The 23,957-nt window shown below is 38.4% G+C and overlaps 1 protein-coding gene across 2 annotated transcripts in view; it reads left to right on the forward strand.

Annotated features, from left to right (window-relative positions):
- The window catches only part of LOC150076540 (scoloptoxin SSD14-like), an 85,947-nt gene that overhangs the window by 26,889 nt on the left and 35,101 nt on the right, over positions 1 to 23,957 (forward strand). For both annotated transcript variants that reach the window (XM_090387797.1, XM_090387798.1), the window contains exons 2-3: positions 13,978 to 14,049; positions 23,068 to 23,289. In XM_090387797.1, coding sequence (XP_090243923.1) covers positions 13,978 to 14,049; positions 23,068 to 23,289 — 294 coding nt within the window. The remainder of the gene's footprint in view (positions 1 to 13,977; positions 14,050 to 23,067; positions 23,290 to 23,957) is intronic.

Genomic DNA, 23,957 nt, shown 5'->3' on the forward strand with positions numbered 1-23,957 from the left:
ACTTGAAACGATCTAGTATGAAGAAGGTTGTGAACAAATATGGGAAGGTTGCCCTGAAGACCGAAAAAATAAAGTTCACTAAGTATGCCATGCTGCCATGTGGTGTCAAAAACCTTCCCTATATCTATCGAAACCATTACTTGATGTTCGTATTTAACGAAGGCATTGCTAATGACAAATTCAGCATTGATCAAAGCCTGACCTGTTTTGTCGAAAGCCACGTTGACTATGGCTCATTAGCTGTTGTAACTCAATGATCCAGACTAGTCTACTGTCAACAATTTGTTCAAGGATTTTACTGAGGCGGCTTGACAGATATTGGTCTATAGCTACGGGGGTTAAATGGATCTTTTCCAGGCTTCAGGAATGCCAAAACAATAGAGTGATGCCAAGAAGCTGGATAAACATTTTCTAAAAAAATACGGTTGTAAAAGATCAGGAGAAGGCGTAAAGCTTTGTCATTAAGATGTTGCAGCATGATGTAATAGATCCCATCTGGTCCAGCAAATATAGCTAATGTTTGGGCAATAGAATGCTGTTCTCTATTGTTTTTAATTCGCTGGAACGATGTAGTATAAGCTGATGATGTTGAGATTTCATCAAAAGTATTGCCCAAACATTAGCTATATCCAAAGGACTAGATAAATCTCGCCCATTCCAGAAGAGGACTAGAGAAGGTATGGTTGGAAACTTACCAGAAAGCTGTCTAATTCTTTAACAAATTATTTTGCTGTCACTGTTTCTGTTAATGCAAAACTGATCCAGAATTCGTTTTTTTGTTTGCCTTTGTATGAAACGTACTTTTGCTCTTAATTTCTTATAATTTATCAGATGGCTGTGTTTGGACACTGCCGAAACAAATTCCAGGCTTTATTTTTTTGATTTTGTACATTCCTCGTTCCACCAATAATTATAATGCTTTTGGCCCGGGGGATTTGATAATGGTATTGTATCCTTGGTCACATTTAGTAGATGCGACGTGATGATGTGTAATCTGTCACATCATCAATAGGCTGGAGATGGATTTTTTTTCTCATCAAAAGAAATTTATGACTGAAATTTTGCCCAGTTTGCTCGGGAAAATTTCCATTTCCTACCGGGATCAGTTAGAGGAGCCTGTTCTATCAATACTTTGCATACGATTGGGAAGTGATCACTGCCTATAGGGTCATTTATAACATACCACTCTATGGTCGGGACTAGCACTGTACCAGTGCTGCGAGAAACAGCCAGGACACGATACTGATAGGGATCCTGGCATCCTTCTTGGTTCCGACTACAAGATATGCTCATTAACATCAGTATCAGGAACGTGGTAGAAGTGTCGGTGCACCAGCAATAAATAAGGAAATAAACAAAGATTATTCAGCATTTGACATATTAATGGATTCGCAGTAAGCGTCAGCTTTCGATTCTTGTTGCAAGTCATGTAAGACGGATACGCCCTACGTCACTTCAAAATAAAATGTTTGAGGATGACGAACGCCACGCATGAAGTATTCTGATAGATGATTACGAGGGTATATTTTGACTTCTCCCAGTTTTTCTGAGCACATGCCACTATCTAAATAACGTTATCGAATGCACCTTGTGTGCACCAGCCGGTTGCTTAGATACGTTAAGATTAAGACATCTTTAATTATTGCCTTTTTCTCTACCCTGGTTGAAGAAATCTTAAGCAAGCCTTTATCAAACCACAAGTGGTTCGCAAACATTCAACTTATCGTAAAATTTTCAAAGTTGCTCGATCATCCGGCCTGAGAACTGCACGTGCATTAGGCAGTTTACTTTCATCATCGATTTCCCATCTGATACGGTTGCGATGACACAAAGATTATCATTGAATAACAACGAAAGCAGAGGAGTCTTCCGTTTACAAAAATACCCCAAATCACCGCTCTTACTTAAACTTCATTTTAAAAAACAGAACGTCTTAAGGAAAAATTAAGTTCTCAGGACTTATGGAAACAATCTTGATTTCTCTGATAACTGTTTCTGTTCGATTTCTCAGACCTCCATAGCTTGATCATTTGTTTTGCCTTACGAATCCACAGTTCGAATCCGGTCGATGATTTCGGATTTAAAAAATACGAGAAATTTACAAGACAAAAAAAAAAAAAAAAAATCCAGACTTCAAGTCATATTTAAGCTAATCTAAACAATCCCAACCCTGTCAGCCCCAAGAATATGAAACTTCATGAAAATCCATCCAACCGGAGTCGAGTTCAGACGGACGGACAAAGAAATAATGACTGTCAGATTTCTATTGGTCCAATTTCAATTGAATTTTGGGATGGTTGGACAAATCTTTTTGAGAGACCAAAATATAAAATTTCATGAAAATTCATCCGCCGAGAGTTGAGTTGTTACATGCGGTGGGATGGACAGACAAATGTTCAAGACAATAGGCACATTATGAATATATGCTAAGCAGCTAGAAAGTTGGACAATGTATGAAACGCATTATATTGCAGCCACGTTCGATTTCTTAAATTAACTAAATGTTTCTTTTCCAGTTATTATTTAAAGTTAAACGTAAATAACTAATCATCTTGTAAACAATTAATTACAAACTGTAAATTATTAATTAATTAATTAGCAAAAGTCAGAAATTCGGACTTCTACTAAAACAAATTGGTAAAAGAGCCCAATCTTTTCCATTCCCTGACTTATGTGGCGTATGGTAGGAGCTCTGAATATAACGAGTTCGTTGCCCATGCAACTTTATGAGGAGACGAGATATATTCCCCCTCAATGCCTTTGTTTAAAAATCGGAAAAGTACACGAACCATCTTTTCTGATATTTTAGCAATTCCTTTAAAATAAGTTCGAATTTTAGGTTTTTATCAAAGCAAATCTACTTGGATTTATAGGATTTCGGGCTTTTACAGTAACATGCAGTTATTAATCAGTCCAAACTAGATTTTAAACAATCTAAGAGTAGAAAACTTGCTTCTTGTCTAAATGGTAGTGGAACATTCTGGTCTCTAGACATTTGGCCGCAACTTTTGCCCATCTCTATTCCCACCTCTGTAAAAACCAAATGGTTCTCTTGCACGTCATCTAAAGATAAAGCTGACCTGCTAGCATCCTACTTTCCCCCTCTAACTCTTGTATTATGAATTTGGTAAACTACCTCCTACTGTTTCCAGTACACTTCATTCAATGCCTCCTGTGGTCTTTTTTAAAAGCATGTCAGAAGAATTTTGAACAGTCTTGATGCCAAGAAAGCGTCTTGATGGTGTTTCTACTTGTTCTTATAACCTATGCTCCTGAGCATAGGTTGTAACATAACAGAACACCTGTTCTGTGTCGCCTTTTTCATTTCATATTCCAAAGGTGTTTCCCTTCTGCTTGAAAATTTGCTCATATCCAGCCAGTTCATAAAAAGGGTGACAAATCCCTCCCTTACAATTACCGTACCATTGCACTTACTTACTCTTTCTAAAGCAAAGGAGAAAATTCTTAACCGCCAACTCTTAAACTATCTAGAAGCCTTCCATCTGATCAATGATCACCAGTGTAGATTCCGTCAGAGTCGATCCACTGGTGAGATACTATACTGGCTTACGTTACTAATCTATGGACAAATTCAATGGAAAAGTTTGTGAAACTCAAGCAGTTACCTACTCTTGACATTCCAAAGGCTTTTCGTTGTTGTTGAAATAAAGCTGACCTATCAGTGGGGATGATAGGAGATGGCTCTCTGTCTTCTGACTTATCCAAAGTTCAGTTTGTTCTCCCACTCTTTATCTGTTGTATTAATTACCTTCTTCCATTGACCAGAAATTCTATCCCATCCATAGTTTTGCTGACGATAGCACATTGCATTCCACCTACCAGTTTGAGAAACTTGCGCTGCATAAATAACTTCAACTTCTCGAATATTCACTACCTATTCCTTAAATGATGATCACGTAATTTCTTCAGTGGGGCAAAGAGAACTAGGTTGATTCCAATCCAGAATTCTAAAACTCAGTCCTTCTTATATCTTGCAAAAAGGATTATTTTGCTCCTAAGCTATCTTCGACGACACTCTGATTTCTAGGCAAGATCATATATCTCTATTGGGATTACCCTGACTTCTAATCTCTCTTGGCACATATAATATCTTACTTCTAATCTTGGCACATCTAATCTCTCTTGGCAAATATTGCTGCTTCTTCTGTATCTGAAAAACTGGGTTCTCTCTTTCGCTCTCTGCGTTACTCTTCTTCTAAACAGCTGTTCCTCATTTATTCCTTCAACTTCAGTTTTCTGGAACAACCTTCCTTCATACGTATTTCCTGAAAATCTACAGAAATTCAAGTCTAATGTCAACAAATCTTTCATCTTCTCAATCTTCAGCCCATGCATCCTTGTAATCACAACTCCTGAAACACAACAATTTCACGCTGTGGGATGCAATAAATAAAACAAATATCAACTGTACCTCAGATCGTAATTTACTAATTAGGATTTCGTAATGCGCTTTATTGTTTCTTCCTGGATTTCAATAGCAATTGAAATATAACACGCATTTCATGGTTCCTGCTGTGAATAATATAAGAAAATAGTAATAATTCACGATGTATATAATTAGTAAACTGATAACAAAATAACGGACATCTCAAACAAACTTTTACACGCAAACAGAGTTTGCGCATTTGCCATATTGCTCAGTTATTTCTCGAAACTGCGCAAACATAATATCCAGTGCTTCAACTAAAATATATACATAGCCTATATGCTATGTATGAATTAAATAATATTAACAATTTTAAGGAAATTTAGATAGTAAGACATCTGTAAAACAAAAAGACCTGAAATATAAAAATCCGTCCACTGGAAGCCGAGTTATTATATGCAAATAGATAGAGATGGAAGGGCATTTCGATAGAAGAAGAAATGTCAACACCTAATGAATGGCAGTCAATCTACCAGGTGTTGTAAGACTTTCTTTAACCTGCCAGACCAACTAGCACGGATTTCACTTTTTTTTTTTAAAGCATATTAAAGTCAACTGCTTTTGGCGAGTAATAACGGTTCATTTGATTCCACTTGGACTCTGGACAGGAGATGTACCGGTATCAATACGAATCGGCTGATGGTGGATGGGATCGAACTGTACTCTTTTTGTAATCTAGTTTAGATCGCACAAATTCACGATAGAAGCGTACTATGGTGCATCGGCCAGCGCTCCAAGAAGTAAAGGAGAGCACGAAAATAAACTTCTCGTGCACGCAGTTGACTGATTTGTTGAAGTAAATCAGCTTTTTACTGAACAAGAGCCCCCAACAATCTGGTCTCAGATACTACCGGAATAGTATTTTGTCTAAGCCTCAATTCAGGTTCAAGATGAAGATTACCTTTGCGACAACAATGTACTCAAAGGATCCTTTTTCGATGAGAACCTGAAGACGTTAACCAATGCCCGAGCTGAGACGATCAGTACCTTGTTGCAGTTGTCTTTCAGTAACCCTCATGTTGCGTGAAAGAAAATATGCTGAAGTCATCAACAGACGGTCCTTTGAAAGAAGTTGTTCTGCTATGGAATTCTCTTTGATTGCAAAAGCGCAACGAGTAAACCTCATTCTTGAGACACTCCCTCCATTTGGAAAAAGGAACGAGAGAGAGCGGGATCCCACATGAACTTGGAATGATTGATCCGACAGGAAGTTTTAAAGAAAAACAGGGAGACGACCTCTAAGACCGACGCTATAAGTGTCTTTTAAAATACCAAATCTTGTACCATATGCTTTTTCCATGTCGAAGAATATAGACACTAGCGATTCTGATTTTAGGAAAGCATGAGGATATTTGTTTCCAGTGCAATTTAATGGACCACTCACCGAGTTGCTATCTTCGAAGTTCCCATCAACCTCAATGGTTATTACAATAGTCATTCAGCAGTCATCGAGTAACGAAGCTATATTTAACCAGCTATTACTATTACGATTTTACTATTACCAGTCAAGGTCCGTAATACAGTGTGGTCGCCTCTAACGAACATTCATCACAACATTTAACGCTGGTGTCTGAGTTAAATGTTGTAATCAACTATTTGGTGCCAAAACACCAGAAACTCCGTGACTGCCGACGCATATCAACGATGAAATCCAAGGTCAAGACAGTATTTTTTACATTAGAGATCAGGTTCACCTTAACCTTCGAAGTTCGATTATTATTCGGCTGCGCTTTTCTTGATGTTGGAAGGAAAGCTGAGGGTGCATTTGAGCAATTCATTTGACCTTCACACTTCAATTGAATGATAATAAGCATCAGAAGCAATTATTCCCCTCCCTCTCTATATATAAGTTAAGCTTAAACACTTTCAGAAGTGCTTTGTTCTAACTCCACAGGCAGTAAACCAAGCTGGCTAAAATTCTTCGGATAAGTTGCCCACGTGTTGTGGACAACGTAAATATTTAATGGTTCATTAAATATTTGAAACAGGAGCGGTTGAATTATGGAAAGGAACCCGTTAATTAAGTGCAGCATTCTTCATCTGGAAATCCCAGTTTACCGTCTAAGCAAGGAGAAAGTTTCAGAAAATGAGCCCCCCCCCCCCCAAAAAAAAAAAAAAAAGATCATGCGATGCTAATAATCAAGTCCATCACACAACGTGTAAAATACACATTAGAGAGACATTTATATTTCAGTTACACTTTGTTTTTGACCTGACACTCATTAATAACGCGGGCGTACTAAAGGACCACTTCTTTTATGGCAAATCAAAACAATACATTAAGATCAGCTGTTGGTAGTTGTTGTGCGTTTAGGCGCATCAGCAACTTAGATGCGCCTGAACCAAACAGGTCCTAAACTGGACCTGCTTTGTCCAGTCGCCAATGGCAGATCTAAGGTGAGCGGAAGTGAGCGAATATTTGCTTAAATTTGAACTATGAGAAAAATAAGTTAAATGAGTAAAACTGAGTATAAAATCCTGAAGGCTTGGAAGGAGAACAAATTCCAAAGGGTTTGGTTGAGAATCGAGACCAGAGTAAAGGTAGGAAAGTTAATAGTCCTTAGTGCAACTGGGAGGAAAAAGTGAAAGCGTCAGTGATTTGCAATGCTATAGAAACTTGTCTATTCGTGTTCCAATAAGAATTCTGGATGAATACAACACTACTCGAAGAACAGTTTACAACTGTTAACCAGCAGATGAAGAAAGAAAATGGGCAGATTTGTTGATAATGCTGTCAGTCATCAATTTAATAATCGCTGACTCTGAATATCCGAAGTACAACCACCAGGTCAGGATATTTACTGACTTAGTCGTTTAAGTTTGGACCTTATGAGCTGTTATTGCAAGATGTTACTGTAACATAATTTTGGAAGGCCTCGGAAACTTCAGATATGCAGGTATCCAACCAAGTGGAAGAAGAACATGAATCTGTCGAATATTCAGATGGATGTAGCCTATCGACCATATGGAAAACGTTGAAGTTATACTTCAATGGTACACACATTCTTGAAGAATTTCTTTATCACCAACTCGAAGAATTTATTCAAGAAATTGAAGGGTCCCTGCTTATCTAATTATTAAGTGAAAACAAACGCGATGATATAAACATAATGCACGATAAAAATATTAGTTGAGCAGTGTCTCTGTAGTATAAGCAACACAAACACTCTTCGACCCACCAACCTCAAACTCATGAATAATATTTTTCACTTTTACGATGGCTGTCAGAGGGCTGCTAAGATGGCAACGAGATCGATTGAAATCTGTGAATAATTCAGAGAAAAAGGACTTCGTTGGCCCATCTCAGTTCACAATTTTATGTAATACTGGCCAGTTAAAGGCAGACTTATTTGTATTTTCGGTTGATCATTAAAATTCACAAATACAGATACTGTATTCACTTCAGATCCACTGATTGTGTCCCACCTTGCAGCCACAGTCGGTTTGCTGGAAGTAAAACCAGAGTTTCCGGGAGGCAAAACCAAACCTTCGATCGAGATGTTCCCAACAATGTTTAAAAAACTACAACCCTTTCAAACAAAATAACTCCTGAAGAAAGCACCAAAAGAGGGGAATTGAATTGAAATATGACCCTTACATCGTGAAGTTAGCATCACCAGACTTGAGTTATTACAGTCTGAATGGGATGCCGAACTGATCTGCCCAAGGCCGACTTCAGAGAGACAGCACGAGTTTACTGAACCCTATCAAAACTATACACTGGCTTACAAATTCGTGAAACCTGTTTGATGGACCGATGTGAAGGTTCCTCTAACAGCTTGACGTTTTGATGACAGTCTTGGGAAGCTATTACTCAATTCTACCTCATTAAATTGTTTTGGACAAGTCTACCTCGCACTTAACCAGTTAATTTTTAAAGCGCGTAAAAAGATTTTATTTTCCCATTGTAAATCAAATGATAATTTTAGCTGTAGACGCTCTTAGGCCCCAGGGGCTGCGCCGGAGAAACGATTGCGAAGGAGAAGAAGCGAGAGATGTTATATGGTAATCTCAATTTGTAAAATGAGTTGCCCTTATAGCTTCGTAGCAGCGCACTGTTCATACCTTTTGAGATAAACTCGTAAAAGTTTTTTCTCGGATTCAAATTTGAAATATGTGTGGATTCCTGGGAATTTCCACCGGTACTCCAGTAGTATCTGCAGCAAGCAATGCAGCCAGCAAGTCACTGGCGACTACAAGACAAACCAAGGAGGGTAAGTGTTGGAAAACTGTTCAGGTACACTCTTATCAACATCTGGGCGGATAAAACACCGTGTTATCAGACTGGCGACCTTTGGACCGCAATTAGGAAGGCGAGTGAAGGACTCCAATTCTTCGTGTTGCACAGTTCAGTTGGGTTGGGTTTAAAGAGGGCAAAATGACGTGTTCGCCTTGTTAAGAAAATTACTAATCTGAAAATGCGTATTTTAAAATAGAAAAGAAATTGGGTTATAAACATATCAAGACATTTTCAATGTCAGTAATATGTTTTTCATGTCTAAATTAAAACTTAAGTGTCTCACATGTTCTGAAATTGTTTCTTAGTTTTCTGACTTCAGAAGTAATTAGGTTTGAATTATATGTCAATAATATATATGTGGGAATATGCCAGTTTGACCAATTTTGTAATAAAAAGTACATTAACTGGGCAAAAAATTAGAAGACTTTATTCAATATATAGTAACGCCAACTACAGCTCTTGCATATAGTGGTATGAATTCCAGGTGTCTGGGGAAGTGAAGATCCACATTTGATTATTCTTCCATTAGGAAATACACTGCCCTACCATTAATATCCGGACACCCCTCCATGGATGGGGAAACAGGTCCTTATGCATACAACACGTCACAGAACCTCCTATAAATATGCACATTGGGCTTCGAACAGACAATTGCAAAGGTGAGCATGCAAAGATAACACGTTCAACAGAATTAACAGACTTACAATGTGGAATGCGCATAAGCAAGCGTTCTCAAGCTCGTACGAGACATCGCAGTCACTCTGAGGATCCCTAGGTTAACGGTTAGCCACGTCATATGCAAACGGAAGAGGAATGGATCTGCCAAAAAACGGCCCTGGTAAACCCGGAAAACTAACAGAACGGGACAAGAGAATTATGCGAAGAACTGTGGGCGCAAATCGTAATTTGCCATTGTCTCAAGTCACACAAACTCTTTGTGAGGATATTGGGTCTAATGTCAGCACTAGTACAATACGAAGGACACTCCATGATATGGGTTATAAAGGTCGTGCAGCTGTTCACAAGTCATTGATCATCTCAACAAAAGCTAGACTCCGAATAACATGGTGTAAGGAGCGCGAATCCTGGAATTTAGAGCAGTGGAAGGAAAATAGTCCTATGGACAAACGAGTCGAGGTACACTAATACAATACGAAGTATTGTACTAGTGTACCTCGACTCGTCTACCTACTTGTCTAGTGTACCTAATATTGTACTAGAGGTACACGTGCACCTCGACTCCTCTGTCCATAGGACTCTACCAGTCTGATGGCTGTTCCTGGGTGTGGCGAATGCCAGGGGAACAGTTCCTTCCTGATTGTATCCTCCCAACAATTGGGAGGATACAATGAAACGAGCCCCATTCCATGACACTACCTCCACCTTTTAATTATAATACTGGTGCACCTGGTCTGGCTCCACGAGGGAAAAGTGGGGCAACATTGGGCCTTAGTAGGGGTCCAGCGGCTAAATGGCCAGTTGAACAACGGTACACGACACTACACATGAACAATATCCATACACTTTTAAATCTCTGGAATTTCCCGCAAACTGGCACACCCATCACAATGTAAACAACGCGGAGATGAGGGAAACCCCTGGTGCCGTTTGACCCTAAATACACTTTACCTCCACCAAAGGTGGAGGTAGTGTCATGGTATGGGGCTCGTTTCATAGTTTTTCTTGGGCCCATTAGTCGTTGTCGACAAAACCATTAATGCTGTGCAATACCAGGACAACCTGGACAATTATGTATTTGCAACATTATGGCAATACTTAGGGGAAGGTATATCAGCAAGACAATGAGCCATGCCATAGTGCTCGGGTCGTAACAGAGTCGTTAGAGGACATGGGTGTGGAAAGGTTGGATTGGCCAGCCCAGAGTTCTGATCTGAATCCTATCGAGCATCTCTGGGATGTATGGGATCGTCGGGTACGTGCACGTCGAGATCGCTCAAAAAACAAGTCCGAACTGTTGGCTGCGTTAAAGGCCCAGTCGAACATGTCACCTGACGTTTATAAAAAGCTGGTTGAGAGAGTGCCGCGAAGATTGAAGGCCCTCATAAAAGCAAAAGGTTTCGGCACAAAACATTAAATGACACAATAAAAGCTCTTTTTTTTTTTCTGTCTAAAGGCAGGTGTACGGATATTAATGGTAGGGCAATGTATGTCAGCTGCTGTATTGTGGTTGGCAGAAAACTGCAAAGCCGAAATACTCTTTCCAATGTATCCCAGACAATTGTGCCGATTTAAATCGGCACAATTAGACAGCCAGGTAGATGTTAAAAATCTTGCGAATGTTCCTCAAACCATTCAGCTACAATTTGTACGTTGGGGATAATTGCGTTGTCGTGTTAAAAGAATCCATCATAATCCAAGCAAAAATGAAGCACTGCAGGGCGAAGTTGGTCCGATAGCACAAAAAGATTTTTTATTTATCGTAAAATTGGAGACTACAATCCAAGGGTTCCCTGCCAAATTATGGCATTGCGCCATATATTACGATACAATATTGTAGATACAATTTACACTAACGTGTCGAAAACGAGGTATAGCCATTTAAAAGTACGCAACAATATCTGAAGTTCATCTCACTCTCAAAGATTAGAACTGCAGTCCATCTGCACATGTTGTCAGTCCACAACTGGACAGCACAAGTAGCTGTCCAAGCCGGACAATAACAACACCCAGAACCACAAGGAGATGCTTAGATGATAACAACTTTTCTCCGCCTTCCAGATGTCAAGAATGATGACGATGTCAGATGATGTTATTTAAAGGCAAGCAACCCACCATTAATCGGAAGAACCGAATATCTTATGCCTGCTCTAATCAATTAAGACCTCCGTTCCGATAGGTTGAGACCAACTGTATTCCGCCCTTGACCTCCAACATTGTTCTTAACCAGATATACGTCAGTCATTCCTCTCTAGCCTGCTCCAATAGCAAAACGCACGTCTTCTTCGAAAAACTTTCAAAGCAAAGGATTGAAACGTCAAAAAAAAAAAAAAAGTTTCCTTCGTTGCAAGAAGGCCTCACATCGTGGTATCAATCGACTGAAGATTAGACAAAGAGTCTACTAATTCTTCTCTCAAGTCTTAATACTCGCGGCAATTAAACAAGACTTATTCCGCCCTCTCGTATCTCACAAACGCAGATTGTGCGCTCACTGGCCCCCTAACTGAGCTACCATGCCTTTCTATACTCTACTAATGTACAATATAGAAATTTGGTAGAAGAAAAACAATGCACTTCATTGCCCGCGATTACCGATATTTTTAACCTTTTTTAGATGCCAAATTTTTCGACACACTAATTTTGGCTAGGTCCAGGACCAGACCAAGGCATTTCCTCACCAATGGCAGTAAGACTTTTCGGCGCCCCTGGCAAGGGCCCTGCTAGCTGGTACTTTAATCAGCACTGAGTCCAGTTCATCTATCGCAGATAGGGACATAAATAAATAAATAAAACATATACAGTATATATATAAAGTTGTATTTCTAGACCTGACCAGACAGACAGACCGATCGTGTCGGCTGGAGGTTAAAAATTATCAGATTCTAGTCTGGTAGGGGTGGGGAAGAGAAGTGCCTTCTTGGAGTTACCAATCGAATTTATCGTCAGAAAATACCAAGTGAGGGAAGCAATGTTTAGTGAATGTTCAAAAGTGAACATTGTGTGTGCAGTTGAATATCAGAAGTGAGGGTGATTCGAATCCACGCAAATACTCCAAAGAAAATGGAATGAACAGAAGCCATTTTCTAATCTGGCGTACGTACCGGGTTGGGGAAGATGACGAACCAGTTTCATTAAAGAGTTCATTCGGTCGTAGCAAACAGGATGAGTCGAGCATAACGTCGCGCATCAATATTGCGAAGGCCGCTAATAACGACACGACAGCAGAGTCACGGCCGATATTTGACTTTGTTAAAGATGACAAAGCACTTTAGTGGCGGTGTGTTGACTCCCTGCATCGCGCATCCTTGTCTGTCTCTCTCTCTCTCTGTCTTACTTTAACGGATAACGCTGCCGCGGCTGAGGAAATTCACTTTTGATTCGTCGCGTGACCGACCCGCGGCTGTAGGTGACCTCTATAGGAAACGGGTGTGGATTCCGCTTCGACATCCGAATGAAACACTGCAAAAACGCAGCTGGGCAAATCAACTGACCCCATCTAGTTCCCTCCTCGCCCCCCCACCTGCTCATTTGGATTGCAAATGTTTCCGGCAGCGGTTGAGGGAATATTTTGAAGATACCGTAGGTCGCAGACGCCTTAAGAAAAGGTGTTTGATCTGCTGTTTGATTTATTTATTTATTTTTTATTAATGACCAATTACAACTTGTTATTAGTCTGCAACTTCTGTAGGTTGTACGCAGTGATTTTTTTGTTTCATAGAAGCAAAAGTAAATAATTATCACCCTACCAATTAATTAAAATTGTTTACAAAATACTTATTACGTTTTGTAATAAGTACTTTATAATCATTACGTTTTGTAATAAGTACTTTATAATCAACAGCGGGTGTGGTGGAACACACATTGTAGGCTCTGAGATTCAATACCTTAAACAATCGGTATACCGTCAACGCTTTCGTAATGCAGTTTACTTATTTCTTCCTCGATTTTAATAACAATTGAAATATAACAGCATTTAACGTTTCTTCTGTGATTAACATAATAAAAAATATAGCAATAAGGGTAATAATTTATTATTTATGTTTGAAGCTGGCAAGTCGATCAGCTCTGTCTTTAGACGAAGATGCGCCAGAGCCATTAGGATGCAAAAGAGGTGTTATGGCAGATAACTTTTTAATCATCAGCTGTAGATTTATTAATTTCGATATCTCTTTATCATCCGCGTTCCTATATTAATTGAAAGAAGAAGAGAGCCACGGCTGGAGTTTACTTATTTATTTCTGGTGTACAAAGAGAACACTAATATTTATACCGGATAGCGTGAAATTTGCAGAATCATTCTCTCCTCTTTCTCATCAACTCTTCATTTTTACCTCGTTTGTTACTGATATATGTAAAAAGGTCGCAGTTCCAGCAGCATTATGGTGTATTACTGGGTCGAACTCGCTGTCAGCCACATGGATAGTTTATAACACAAGTACTGTACGCGCAATGAGATTTACAACTTTTTAAAATTAATGTCTGTCGAAATACTCCACCAAATGCTAATAATTTTTACATAAATTGCAACTTTCTCTTTCTTGTAAGTTTAAATTATATGGAAGTTTATGTATTAGAAATGACTTAGGAAATATGTTTGGTTTTTTTCTTTCAGTTTCAAGTTTGTATTATCGAGGGATGCTGATAAGAAGCAAGAGAGCAATTTGGAAAAGCAGCAGTCTGAGAGGTAGGCATTATTTCTTTAACTTAAGATTGGCAGAGAGGTTCAATGCCGGGTCAGATGTTTAATATAAGATTTGTTTATCTCGAAAGATACTCACCTATTGTTAGATCAATGTAATCTATTACATACATTCAAAATACCAAGCCGTAGCTTATATCAGGTTCCTGACTTTAATTTTCTAACTTTTGCTGCGCTTAAAACAATTTATTATTTAAAAAAATTCAAATTAAACACAACTCAAATTGGAAAGCGCGATGCCACTTGGCCAAAGCCAAAATGAAATGGACTTTGAATTCATTGTTCATCCAGCCTATCCCAATGGGCTAGGTTTCCATCCCTGCCATTGGGAGGCGGGTTGTGCTATCTCACTTTAATTGCGCTCTCCTTGTAAACAAAATTATTAAAATAAGTGAATTTCCATTTATCCACGAACATGTTCCAGAGGAGCTGCTGTTCCAAATTTCCTAGTGCTAACTCTAGTCTAATCAGCCGGTAATTTGCAGAGCATCAGTTGATACCGTTAGACATACCCTTGTAACAGACAAAAGGGCGAATCTCTGAGCCAGCATTATATATTTTTTAATCAGAGTTTGTGATCCTATGAAGCCATGATATAGATACATAAGTTTTAATAGTAACAAATAGGCAAACGTACAGTAAATTTACAGCTCGACCCCTTATGTCCCATCAACTCTTATTACTCTTCTTAACTTGGAATAAAGAGTACGCACTTTATTTAGCGTGTGGGACAAAGTTTATTCGATCTCCTATCTTTATTCCCAAGTATTTAACAACAGCATCACATCTTATTGATATTCCTGATGCTCTTACAAGTGGAAGCCTATTCGTGCTCAAATGACCTTTCAGCAGCATTTTCACTGTTTTAGCTTCTGAGATCTGAAGTCCATTTACTCCAGCCCATTCCAACAAATCACCCAAAATTTGAGCCAACTGTTAAATTTGTTACCTATTGTAATCTATTAGGTGTAATGACAAACAAATAAATAAATACTAGAAAATTTCATTATAGTTATTTAGATAGTATGAATCAGAGCTGTAATACTCAATATGTTCTACGTTGATAATAATATTAGTAAATTAATAAGAGGAGTTTACCTCAATATAGTACGTGGAACCCTTCCGTATGATACCCTCCAGAAATTAAAACGGAAAAAACGAAAAAATCGACAACTTACCGGTACATTAAAGTAAAATATAAATAATTAAAGTAAAATATAAATAATTAAATAATCAATTTAACACAATTCAAAATCAATTCAAAACAATTAAAATTCAAATTAACGCAATTAAAACAATCTAACGAAAATATTCACGTTATAACGGAAATCGTTTTGAATATTTTCGTTAGATTGTTTTAATTGCGTTAATTTGAATTTTAATTGTATTGTTTTGAATTGATTTTGAATTGTGTTAAATTGATTATTTAATTATTTATATTTTACTTTAATTATTTATATTTTACTTTAATGTACCGGTAAGTTGTCGATTTTTTCGTTTTTTCCGTTTTAATTTCTGGAGGGTATCATACGGAAGTGTTCCACGTACTATATTGAGGTAAACTCCTCTTATTAATTTACTAATTATAGTTATTTAGAAAAATTCTTCCCAACTGTGTTATTCACCAGCTGCATACCGATTAAAATTTAACACGATATTTCCTTTAAAACATCATTCTGTACTTCTTTGAAAGTATTGTTGATAAATGACCCAGTACTGTTCTTCATCATCGCTTCGTTTTCCCTACCACTGAAGTCAAACTAGCCGGTCTGTAGTTACTCTTTTTCTCACAGAATCTAAATTATCAGCCGATTCAACCACTGCTTATCTCAGTTGCCCCAATTATTGACTGTGCGATTTCTTTCGCCCCAAAAGTGGTATTTGTTATGTCCCCTCTAATATTCCCAATCAGAGACTTAGTAATTTGGAATCTCCTCTAGCTTAAAATCTCTCCACCACATTCTCTCAAATTTCTCAGTGTGGTCTGGGCTTGTTAACAAGAGAGATTGCTTCTATAGGGATGGGATACACTTAAATAGAAGGTGTGCAAGAATATTTGCTGATGCTATCGATGCAATGTTAGGTGGGTCGGAAAACTGCTAGCTTGGGGGAGATTCACAAACTAATTGATTAACAGACGCCGCAGGCAGAGGTGGAAATGATTCTTGCACTGCTTCTATTGGAATGAGCAGCAGCAGCAGCAGCAGCCCGGAAAGCCAGTTGCTGGGGATTTCAGGAACTGCTAGGAGTCAACGTGAAACAAGTAAATACATGGGCTGTGTTAGGGTATCTAAGAATAGGAGCAGATGCACATATACTTGCATGTACGCCAATGCTAGGAGTACGGTAAATAAATTTGATGAATTTGAAGTGCTGATCAAGACATCAAAGGCTGGTATTGTAGGGAAATCAGAGACGTGGTGTCACACAGATTAAGGAATGCAGAATTGGAATTTGGGGAGTACAATGTTTACAGAAAGGATAGAAAAGGAGGAGGAGGGAAGTGCATCCACTTGACATAGATGGACAGTGCAATGTTGAGTCAGTTTGGTGTGACATAAACACTGGGAAAGCAAAAATGAGGGTAGGAGTTTGTTATAGGCCTAATGAATCCGACGAGTACAACGAACAATTGTACAGAGAAATAGAGTGGACAAGTAAATCAGTGTCTTATAATGGGGAACTTCAACTTCCCAGATATAGACAAGAACTTGAGTTGGTCACTCGCACACTAGCAAGGCATTTTTGGATTTATTGGATGATTGTTTTCTACAGCAGTATGTTAGAGAGGCAACAAGAGGTAGTAACACTCTTGATCTGATTATCAGCAGTGATTATTCATGCATTAAGAATTTGCAGATAAAGGAACCACTAGGAAGCAGTGATCACAGCGTAGTGATGTGGGATTTACTTAAAGATATAACTATCATCAGGGGTACAGGGAAGTGCTTTTGTAAAAAGCGACTACAGTGGTCTCAGAGATTATTTAGCTCACTGTCCTGGACTCCTTAAAACGAATGTTCCCGTGCAACATGATCCAACGCTTCAACACCTTCTCCATAGAACCAAATAAGTTTGGAGAAAATAGAACAGAAGCCAAATTATGGACGAAATCTGTACCAAATCACCAGTAGTACTATAAAATCTGAGCTTTATTTTTATCAGAGATGTAAATAATTTAATGTAAAAATATATTGTAAACGCTAGACAAATTGTAATCCAGACAATTACAGAAATGAAATTAAATGTAGGTCAAGCTGTACATATAATTACAATGTCAATTTAATATCAATTTTATTTTAAAGTTAATCGTTACTGATATTAAGTAAATATAATTTTCTAAACAATGTCGTTAATTCTCGCAAATTGGTATAAAATTGTATGACATATATATATAAAAATAAACAGGTGAAAATAATAATTAAGTTCTATACAGTGGGACCAACTGATGTTACCAATCTCAAATTTTAAGTGGGAAGCATTCAAGGGAGTAATCTTGGAAGCTACTAGGCTTTTTGTTCCAACTAAGAAATATTGTTCTAGGTTTAGACCCAAATGGAGGTCAGATGAACTAATGAGACTCGTGGCAGAGAAGAAAAATGTATGGGCTTCACATAAATTGTCAGGCGACACAGAAGCCTATGGTAGACATGAAGTAACAAAGGAGGTTAAGCAAGCGAAGGCAGATTATGAAAAATCTTTAGCAAAGGATCCAAAGAAAAACAACAAAGACTTCTTTACCTATATAAACTCTAAAAGGAAGGGGATGAATCAGATTGGTCCACTTCATATCAATGGTTTGACTGTAGATGAACATTCTCAGATAGCTGTCAAACTAAATGAGTATTTTGCATCTACATTCACACACGAGGAGTTATTCAAGTAGAAGAGGACCAGACGTTTATCAAACTCTAACAGAAAGTTAAATGATTTTGTAATAACTGAGAGCAAAGTGAAGGAGAAATTGTTGAAGTTAAACATAAAGAAATCTAGGGTAGAAGGATCAATCCAGTTATATTAAAGGAGGCGGAAAAAAAGTAAGCAACCCTTTGCCATAATCATGAGAGCATCCTTGGACTCGGGGGAAGTCCCAGCGTACTGGAGATGTGCAAATATATCTCCAATTCACAAAGGGGGATCAAAAGGTAACACGAGTAATTAGAGACCTGTGAGTTTGACTTCTGTTCCAAGGAAAATAATGAAGTCACTGGTTAAAGATGCATTGCAGGATCATCTAGACAAGTCAGCAGTAATAATTCCGACAAAGCATGGGGAATTCTTGTCTGACCATAGTATTCGATTGGATACTATGATCTAGTCACAAAGGAACTGGATGCAAAAAATAATTTTGATATCATATACTTGGATTTGAGAGACAGCTTTTGATACTATTGCACAGGGAAGACTACTGTACAAATTGGAGCAGTATGGCATCAAGAGCAAGTTGCTACAATGGGTAAAAGGATGGTTGAGGGGGAGAAGACAGAGTGGAAATCAATGGGTACTGCTCTACGTGGACAAATGTCATTAGTGGTGTTCCTCAGGGGTCGGTGTTGTTTTGTATATTTATCAATGATATTGATGAAGATATATTAAGCTTAATGTCAAAGTTTGCAGATGATACAAAGGTTGGTAGGGTTGTTAATAACAGTAATGACAGTATGCTATTGCAACAGGATCTAGAAAAGTTAAGCAGATGGGCTGGGAAGTGGCAACTGAAGTTTAACACGGACAAATGCAAAGTACTGCATATGGGAAGCAGTAACCCCAGAGAAACGTACCAACTGTGTGGTACTACACTTAAGGTGGTAGAAAATGAAAAAGACCTGGGAGTAATTGTGCAGGCAGATATGAAGTTTTCTGAGCAATGCAGACAGGCTGCCAGGGCAGGTCATGGGGTTTTGTCAATGATATATAGGAATTTTGCTAGCAGGGAAAAGGAGGTGATTGTCCCTCTGTATAAGGCAATGGTCAGGCCACACCTTGAGTACTGTATACAGGTCTGGAGACCTCGTTTTAAGAAGGATGCAGAGTTGCTAGAACGAGTGCAGAGAAGGGCAACAAGATTAGTAAAGGGAACAAAGGGGATGCTATTTATGAAGAAAGGCTTAAGTTCTGCAAATTGCAGCTTCTGGATACTAGGCACCTGCGAAGCTATCCGATTGAGGTGTATAAGGCCTTGAATGGATTGAGCAAATTCAATGCTGATGGGATTCTTCCTCTTGCTCAGAATAATCACCTGAGAGGGCATAGATGCAAACTGAGTAAAGACAGTTGTGGAATAGATGGGCGGAAGTTTGCCTTTAGCCAGCGGGTGGTTGATTGCCGGAACAAAACTTCCATCTGTCGTTGGGGAAGTTGATAGCTTAAATAAATTCAAGGCAGAACTAGACAAACATTTGGAATGAATGGATCAGTGAGATGGGAAGGTTTTTTTTTTTTTTTTTTGGCTGATGCTACATAAGCTTGCTTTCTTGTATCACGTGCCTCTACTACTACTATCACAATCTAAATAATACTTCCGTTTTTCTTGATATAGAAGAAAATATATAAAGCATATACACATTGTCCAGAGTATCCCCTTGTCTCGAATACTTTCCAAACTAGTCTCTCTGAGAGAGTGGGTTTGCTCCTAGAAAACGCATGCTCTGTTTGTACAAGTATGTTCCTCACAGTTTGTTTTTATAACCAATGTGAATGTTCCACACGTTATGTTTATTACACTTCAATTACTTGGAATGAGCCACGATGAATAGTTAAGGTGGAATTTTAATACAAAGATATTTTGAGAACGTTTCGTATTTTAATTAAAACCCGAAACGCTTTTCCTTTCGGGAAACTTACGTTTATAATGTGATAAACGAGCAATTCAGCAAAAATACACCTAAATTGCGAATAAAATATCTCCAAATGATTTGGAGATTTTTTTCTTTAATATCAGAATGCAAAATCAGCTCACTCCTTGAAAAACTTTGGGTTTCAAGCGCCAAAGCAGCTGCCATGAGGCTCAGTATATACCGCCTGTAATTGCTACTGTTATTCGCTTTGACTTCGTGAATGAAAGACTGAGTTTCAGGAGATAAAAATCTTCTTTCTGCGACCGTATTCACGTATTAGCTCGAATAAGATTTGGGAAAAAACTCCACCCATCTCGAACACGCCAATACATTGCGTCATCGTAGTTTGCGCATGTTATGAGGGTTGAATTTCTTCTATTAGGAAGTGACTTACCCTGGAAACGAAATAACTGAACTGAATGTTTGGTCCGACAAATGGGAAAGCTCATAATAAATACTGACACGTAATAGTGGAGAAGTTGCGTAAGATTGATTAATGATTTCCTTTTGTGAAACAAGAAACCCGTTTTCTCTTTATCATCATGTTTCAAACCGCTTTCGCAGAATAATTTTCACGCCAAATTCCCGTGACGGGTTGTATTAGTAGTGACAAATGTCAATATCAGTCAATATTAGTAGGGGTAAATTTTACAAGGCAAGTTTATAAAGCATCAGCAAAAAAAAAAAAAAAAATCCTACATTTCATTTGTTCATCCCCTTCAGTACTTGTCTAGTTTTTCCTTGAATTTTTTTCCAACTACACACTTACACAATAATAAATGGAATTTTGTTCCAACAATCAACCACCCGCAAGCTGAAGCCAACTATCCTGCGACCATTCTTCCTCAATTTTAATTTATAACCCCCCTCGTGTGTAGTCTGAGCAAGAAGAAATAATGCCATTATCATTGAGCTTACTCAATTCATTCAAAGCCTTAAACATCTCAATCAGATCCCCTGGTCGGTACCTAATCTCCAGACGCTGCAATTTGCATATCTGAAGACCATCCTTTTGTTCCCCTACCAATCTCGTTTCCTTTCCCTGCACCCGTTCTAGAGCAATATCCTTCCTATCCACACTTATCCTTCGGAACTACATTAGTCTGCGAAGAGCAGTGCCCATTAATAACCAACCACCCTCCATCTTCGCCCACTTAACCAACTCTTTATCCAAAGCAGTAACTTGCATTTAATGCCACGCTACTCCAATTTGATTTGTACAGCAGTCTTGTATGTACGACAAGATCAAAAGATTTCCTGAAATCCAAGTATATAGCATAAAATTATTTTTTTTTTGCAACCAGTTCTTTTGTTACTACATTATGGTATCCCATTACATCGGTCAGACAAGATCGTCCCTTAACAAATACATGTTGTGACTACAGCATAATTCCTGTCTAGATGGTCCTGCATTCTTCAACGAGTGCCTCCATTATTTCCCCTGGAACAGAAGTTAAACAAACGGGTCTTCAGTAATTACTCATGTAATCCTTTTATCCCCTCATTTGTGAATTGGGGATATATTCGCACATCTCCAGTCCATAGTACTCTGAATTCAAAGATGCGCTCATAATTATAGCAAAAGGTTTGCTACCTCTTTTGCCGTCTTCCTTAATATAATCGCATATATCCCCGTTCACCCCAGGCACCCTCTTTTTATTTAGCTTTAACAATTTATCTTTTACTTTCCTCTCAAGTATTACAAAGACATTTAGCTGCCCATCAGAGTTTGATAAACTGTTGGCATCCCTTTCCCTAAACATTTCTTCGTGTGTAGATGCAATATACTGATTCAGAGTGTCAGCAACCTGAGCAGGATCATCAGGAGTAAAACCATCGACATCAAGTGGACCAATGTGATTCTACCCCTTCCTTCTACTTTTCTTTTCTTCTTTACTTTTAAGAAGTAGAGCAGAAGAAATCTTTACTGCCTTTCTCATAATCTGCCTTAGCTTGTCTAACCTCCTTTGTGACTCGATTACAGACTAATTTATATCTACCACAGGCTTCTGTATCACGATGATAATTTATATGCAATGCACGCATTTTTCTTCTCTGACATGTCCCATCGATTCCTATGAATTCCTTTTAGGCCAAAACTTGGAATGATATTTCTTAGTTGGTATGAAAAGTTTAGTATCTTCTACGATTACAGGGACCACTGTAGCCACCCTTACGAAAGCAAAAGCCCTTCCCTTTACCGTTTATACTAGTTATGCCTTTAATTAAATTCCACATTAGTGCGATCACCGCCACCCTGAGTGTCTTTTACCTGCAGGTTCTTAATGCATGAAGGATGGTTGATCTTAATGGCATCAAGAATAATCTAATATGCTACTGTAGAAAGCAGTCATCCAATAAATCCACAAAAATCTTGCTAGTGTGAGAGTGGCCAACCACAAATGGTTTCCCAGTGTTTATGTGACAACAACTGACTCAACTTTGCCCGACTGGAGGAGCTGCATAAAAATTTAATGTTTCTCAACTAAGTGCATAACCCCTCCTGTCCTGTCTATCCATTCTTCATGCACTGAAATTATGCAGCCGTTATGTCTGAGTGACACCATGTCTCAATAATGCAGCAATATCTGAATTTGATGACATCAGCACTTCAGATTCGTCAAATTTATTTATGTTCCTTGCATTGGTGTACATGCAAATATATATGCACCAGTTCTTACTCTAACACAGCCCATGTATTCACTTGTTCCTTGATGACCCACACCGAGGGTTTGAAATCTCCAACACCCTGCTTTTCAGGTTGCTGCATGTTACGGTGTAAGAATCATCTTCATCTCTGCCTGCGGCTATTGTTAATCTATCGGTTTTCCGACTCAGCCAACAGTTCTTCGATAGCATCAACAAATATTCTTGCATCCCCTCTATTTAAGCGTATCCCATCCCTAAAAACAAATCTCTCCAGTTAACAAGTTTTGCGAAATAAGAGTTTAATGGGCAACAGCTTTAATTTTTATACCATGAAAACATGGCAGATTGATCCGGTGGGGAATCCATTCTCATAGTCTTAGTTGATTTGGAACTTAACGCACTCACGCCTAAACTAAAATCTTACTTGAACGCGCTAAATGCTTTTTTAAAATATGTATAATTGAGTTCGTTTAGGCTATTTTTGTTTTCTTCTATTGATCGTATCTTGTTATTATAGTCAGAAGAGGATTCGATGGACTAGTCGGAAACTATCTCTTGTCTTATTGGTATTAGCAATAGCGATCCTTGCAGCTGTGATTGCAGTTGTCGTAGTGCTACAAAAGAGCCTCACTGAAAAGACGAACTACTTTCTAGCGTACTTTGACTCCGAATCGGAACTTGGTGTGTACAAAACAGCAGCGGTGTCTGCAGATGCAGCTATATGTGCTCCCATTGGGAGGTAAGATCATTTAATCTGATCGTTGTTATTAGTTCTTTCTTTTCGGAGCACAGCGTATTTTCATTACGTGTAAATGAACCACCAGACCCTGAATTATTAGAAAATTCACCACGGCATAAGATTATCTGGCACTTTAGGGATAAGGGGTAACGCATAAACGCCAATAACTTCACAATTTCCAAAAACAACTGCCTCTAGCTGATCAACTTGAGCCTATTGATTAGATTTTATAAGAAGGTATCCTGGCTTCTTGATTAGACCAGGGTTCGAGCCCGTGACCACCAAATACGGTAAGTTCAGGGAATGACCATCGCATATCCCTGGAGCAATATGGTTGCTAATGTTCCTAAAAACCAAATAACAACAAACAGAGGTATTATTTCTTCGTATATTCCCATTCAATACGATAGAAAATATTATTATATGAGAAATTACCACACTGAATTCAATGCCGCCAACTACTATCACTTGTTAATGGCAACCCCTCCCCCTTAAATTTGTTCTCAAAAGTGCAAGCCTATTTATAACAAGTTGTTTAATTTTGAACTCAAAGACCTAAGGCTATAAGGCATCAACATGCTGCATCCATAAATTGCATGCTTCCTTGTTGGATAATGCTTTACCAAGTTCCCATGCCATCCTCTCTCGAGAGTGATTGTTGTTGTTCT

Source organism: Mastigoproctus giganteus, chromosome 13 (genome assembly GCF_048544385.1).
Source record: "Mastigoproctus giganteus isolate SK-2022 chromosome 13, ASM4854438v1, whole genome shotgun sequence".
NCBI classification, from domain to species: domain Eukaryota; kingdom Metazoa; phylum Arthropoda; class Arachnida; order Uropygi; family Thelyphonidae; genus Mastigoproctus; species Mastigoproctus giganteus.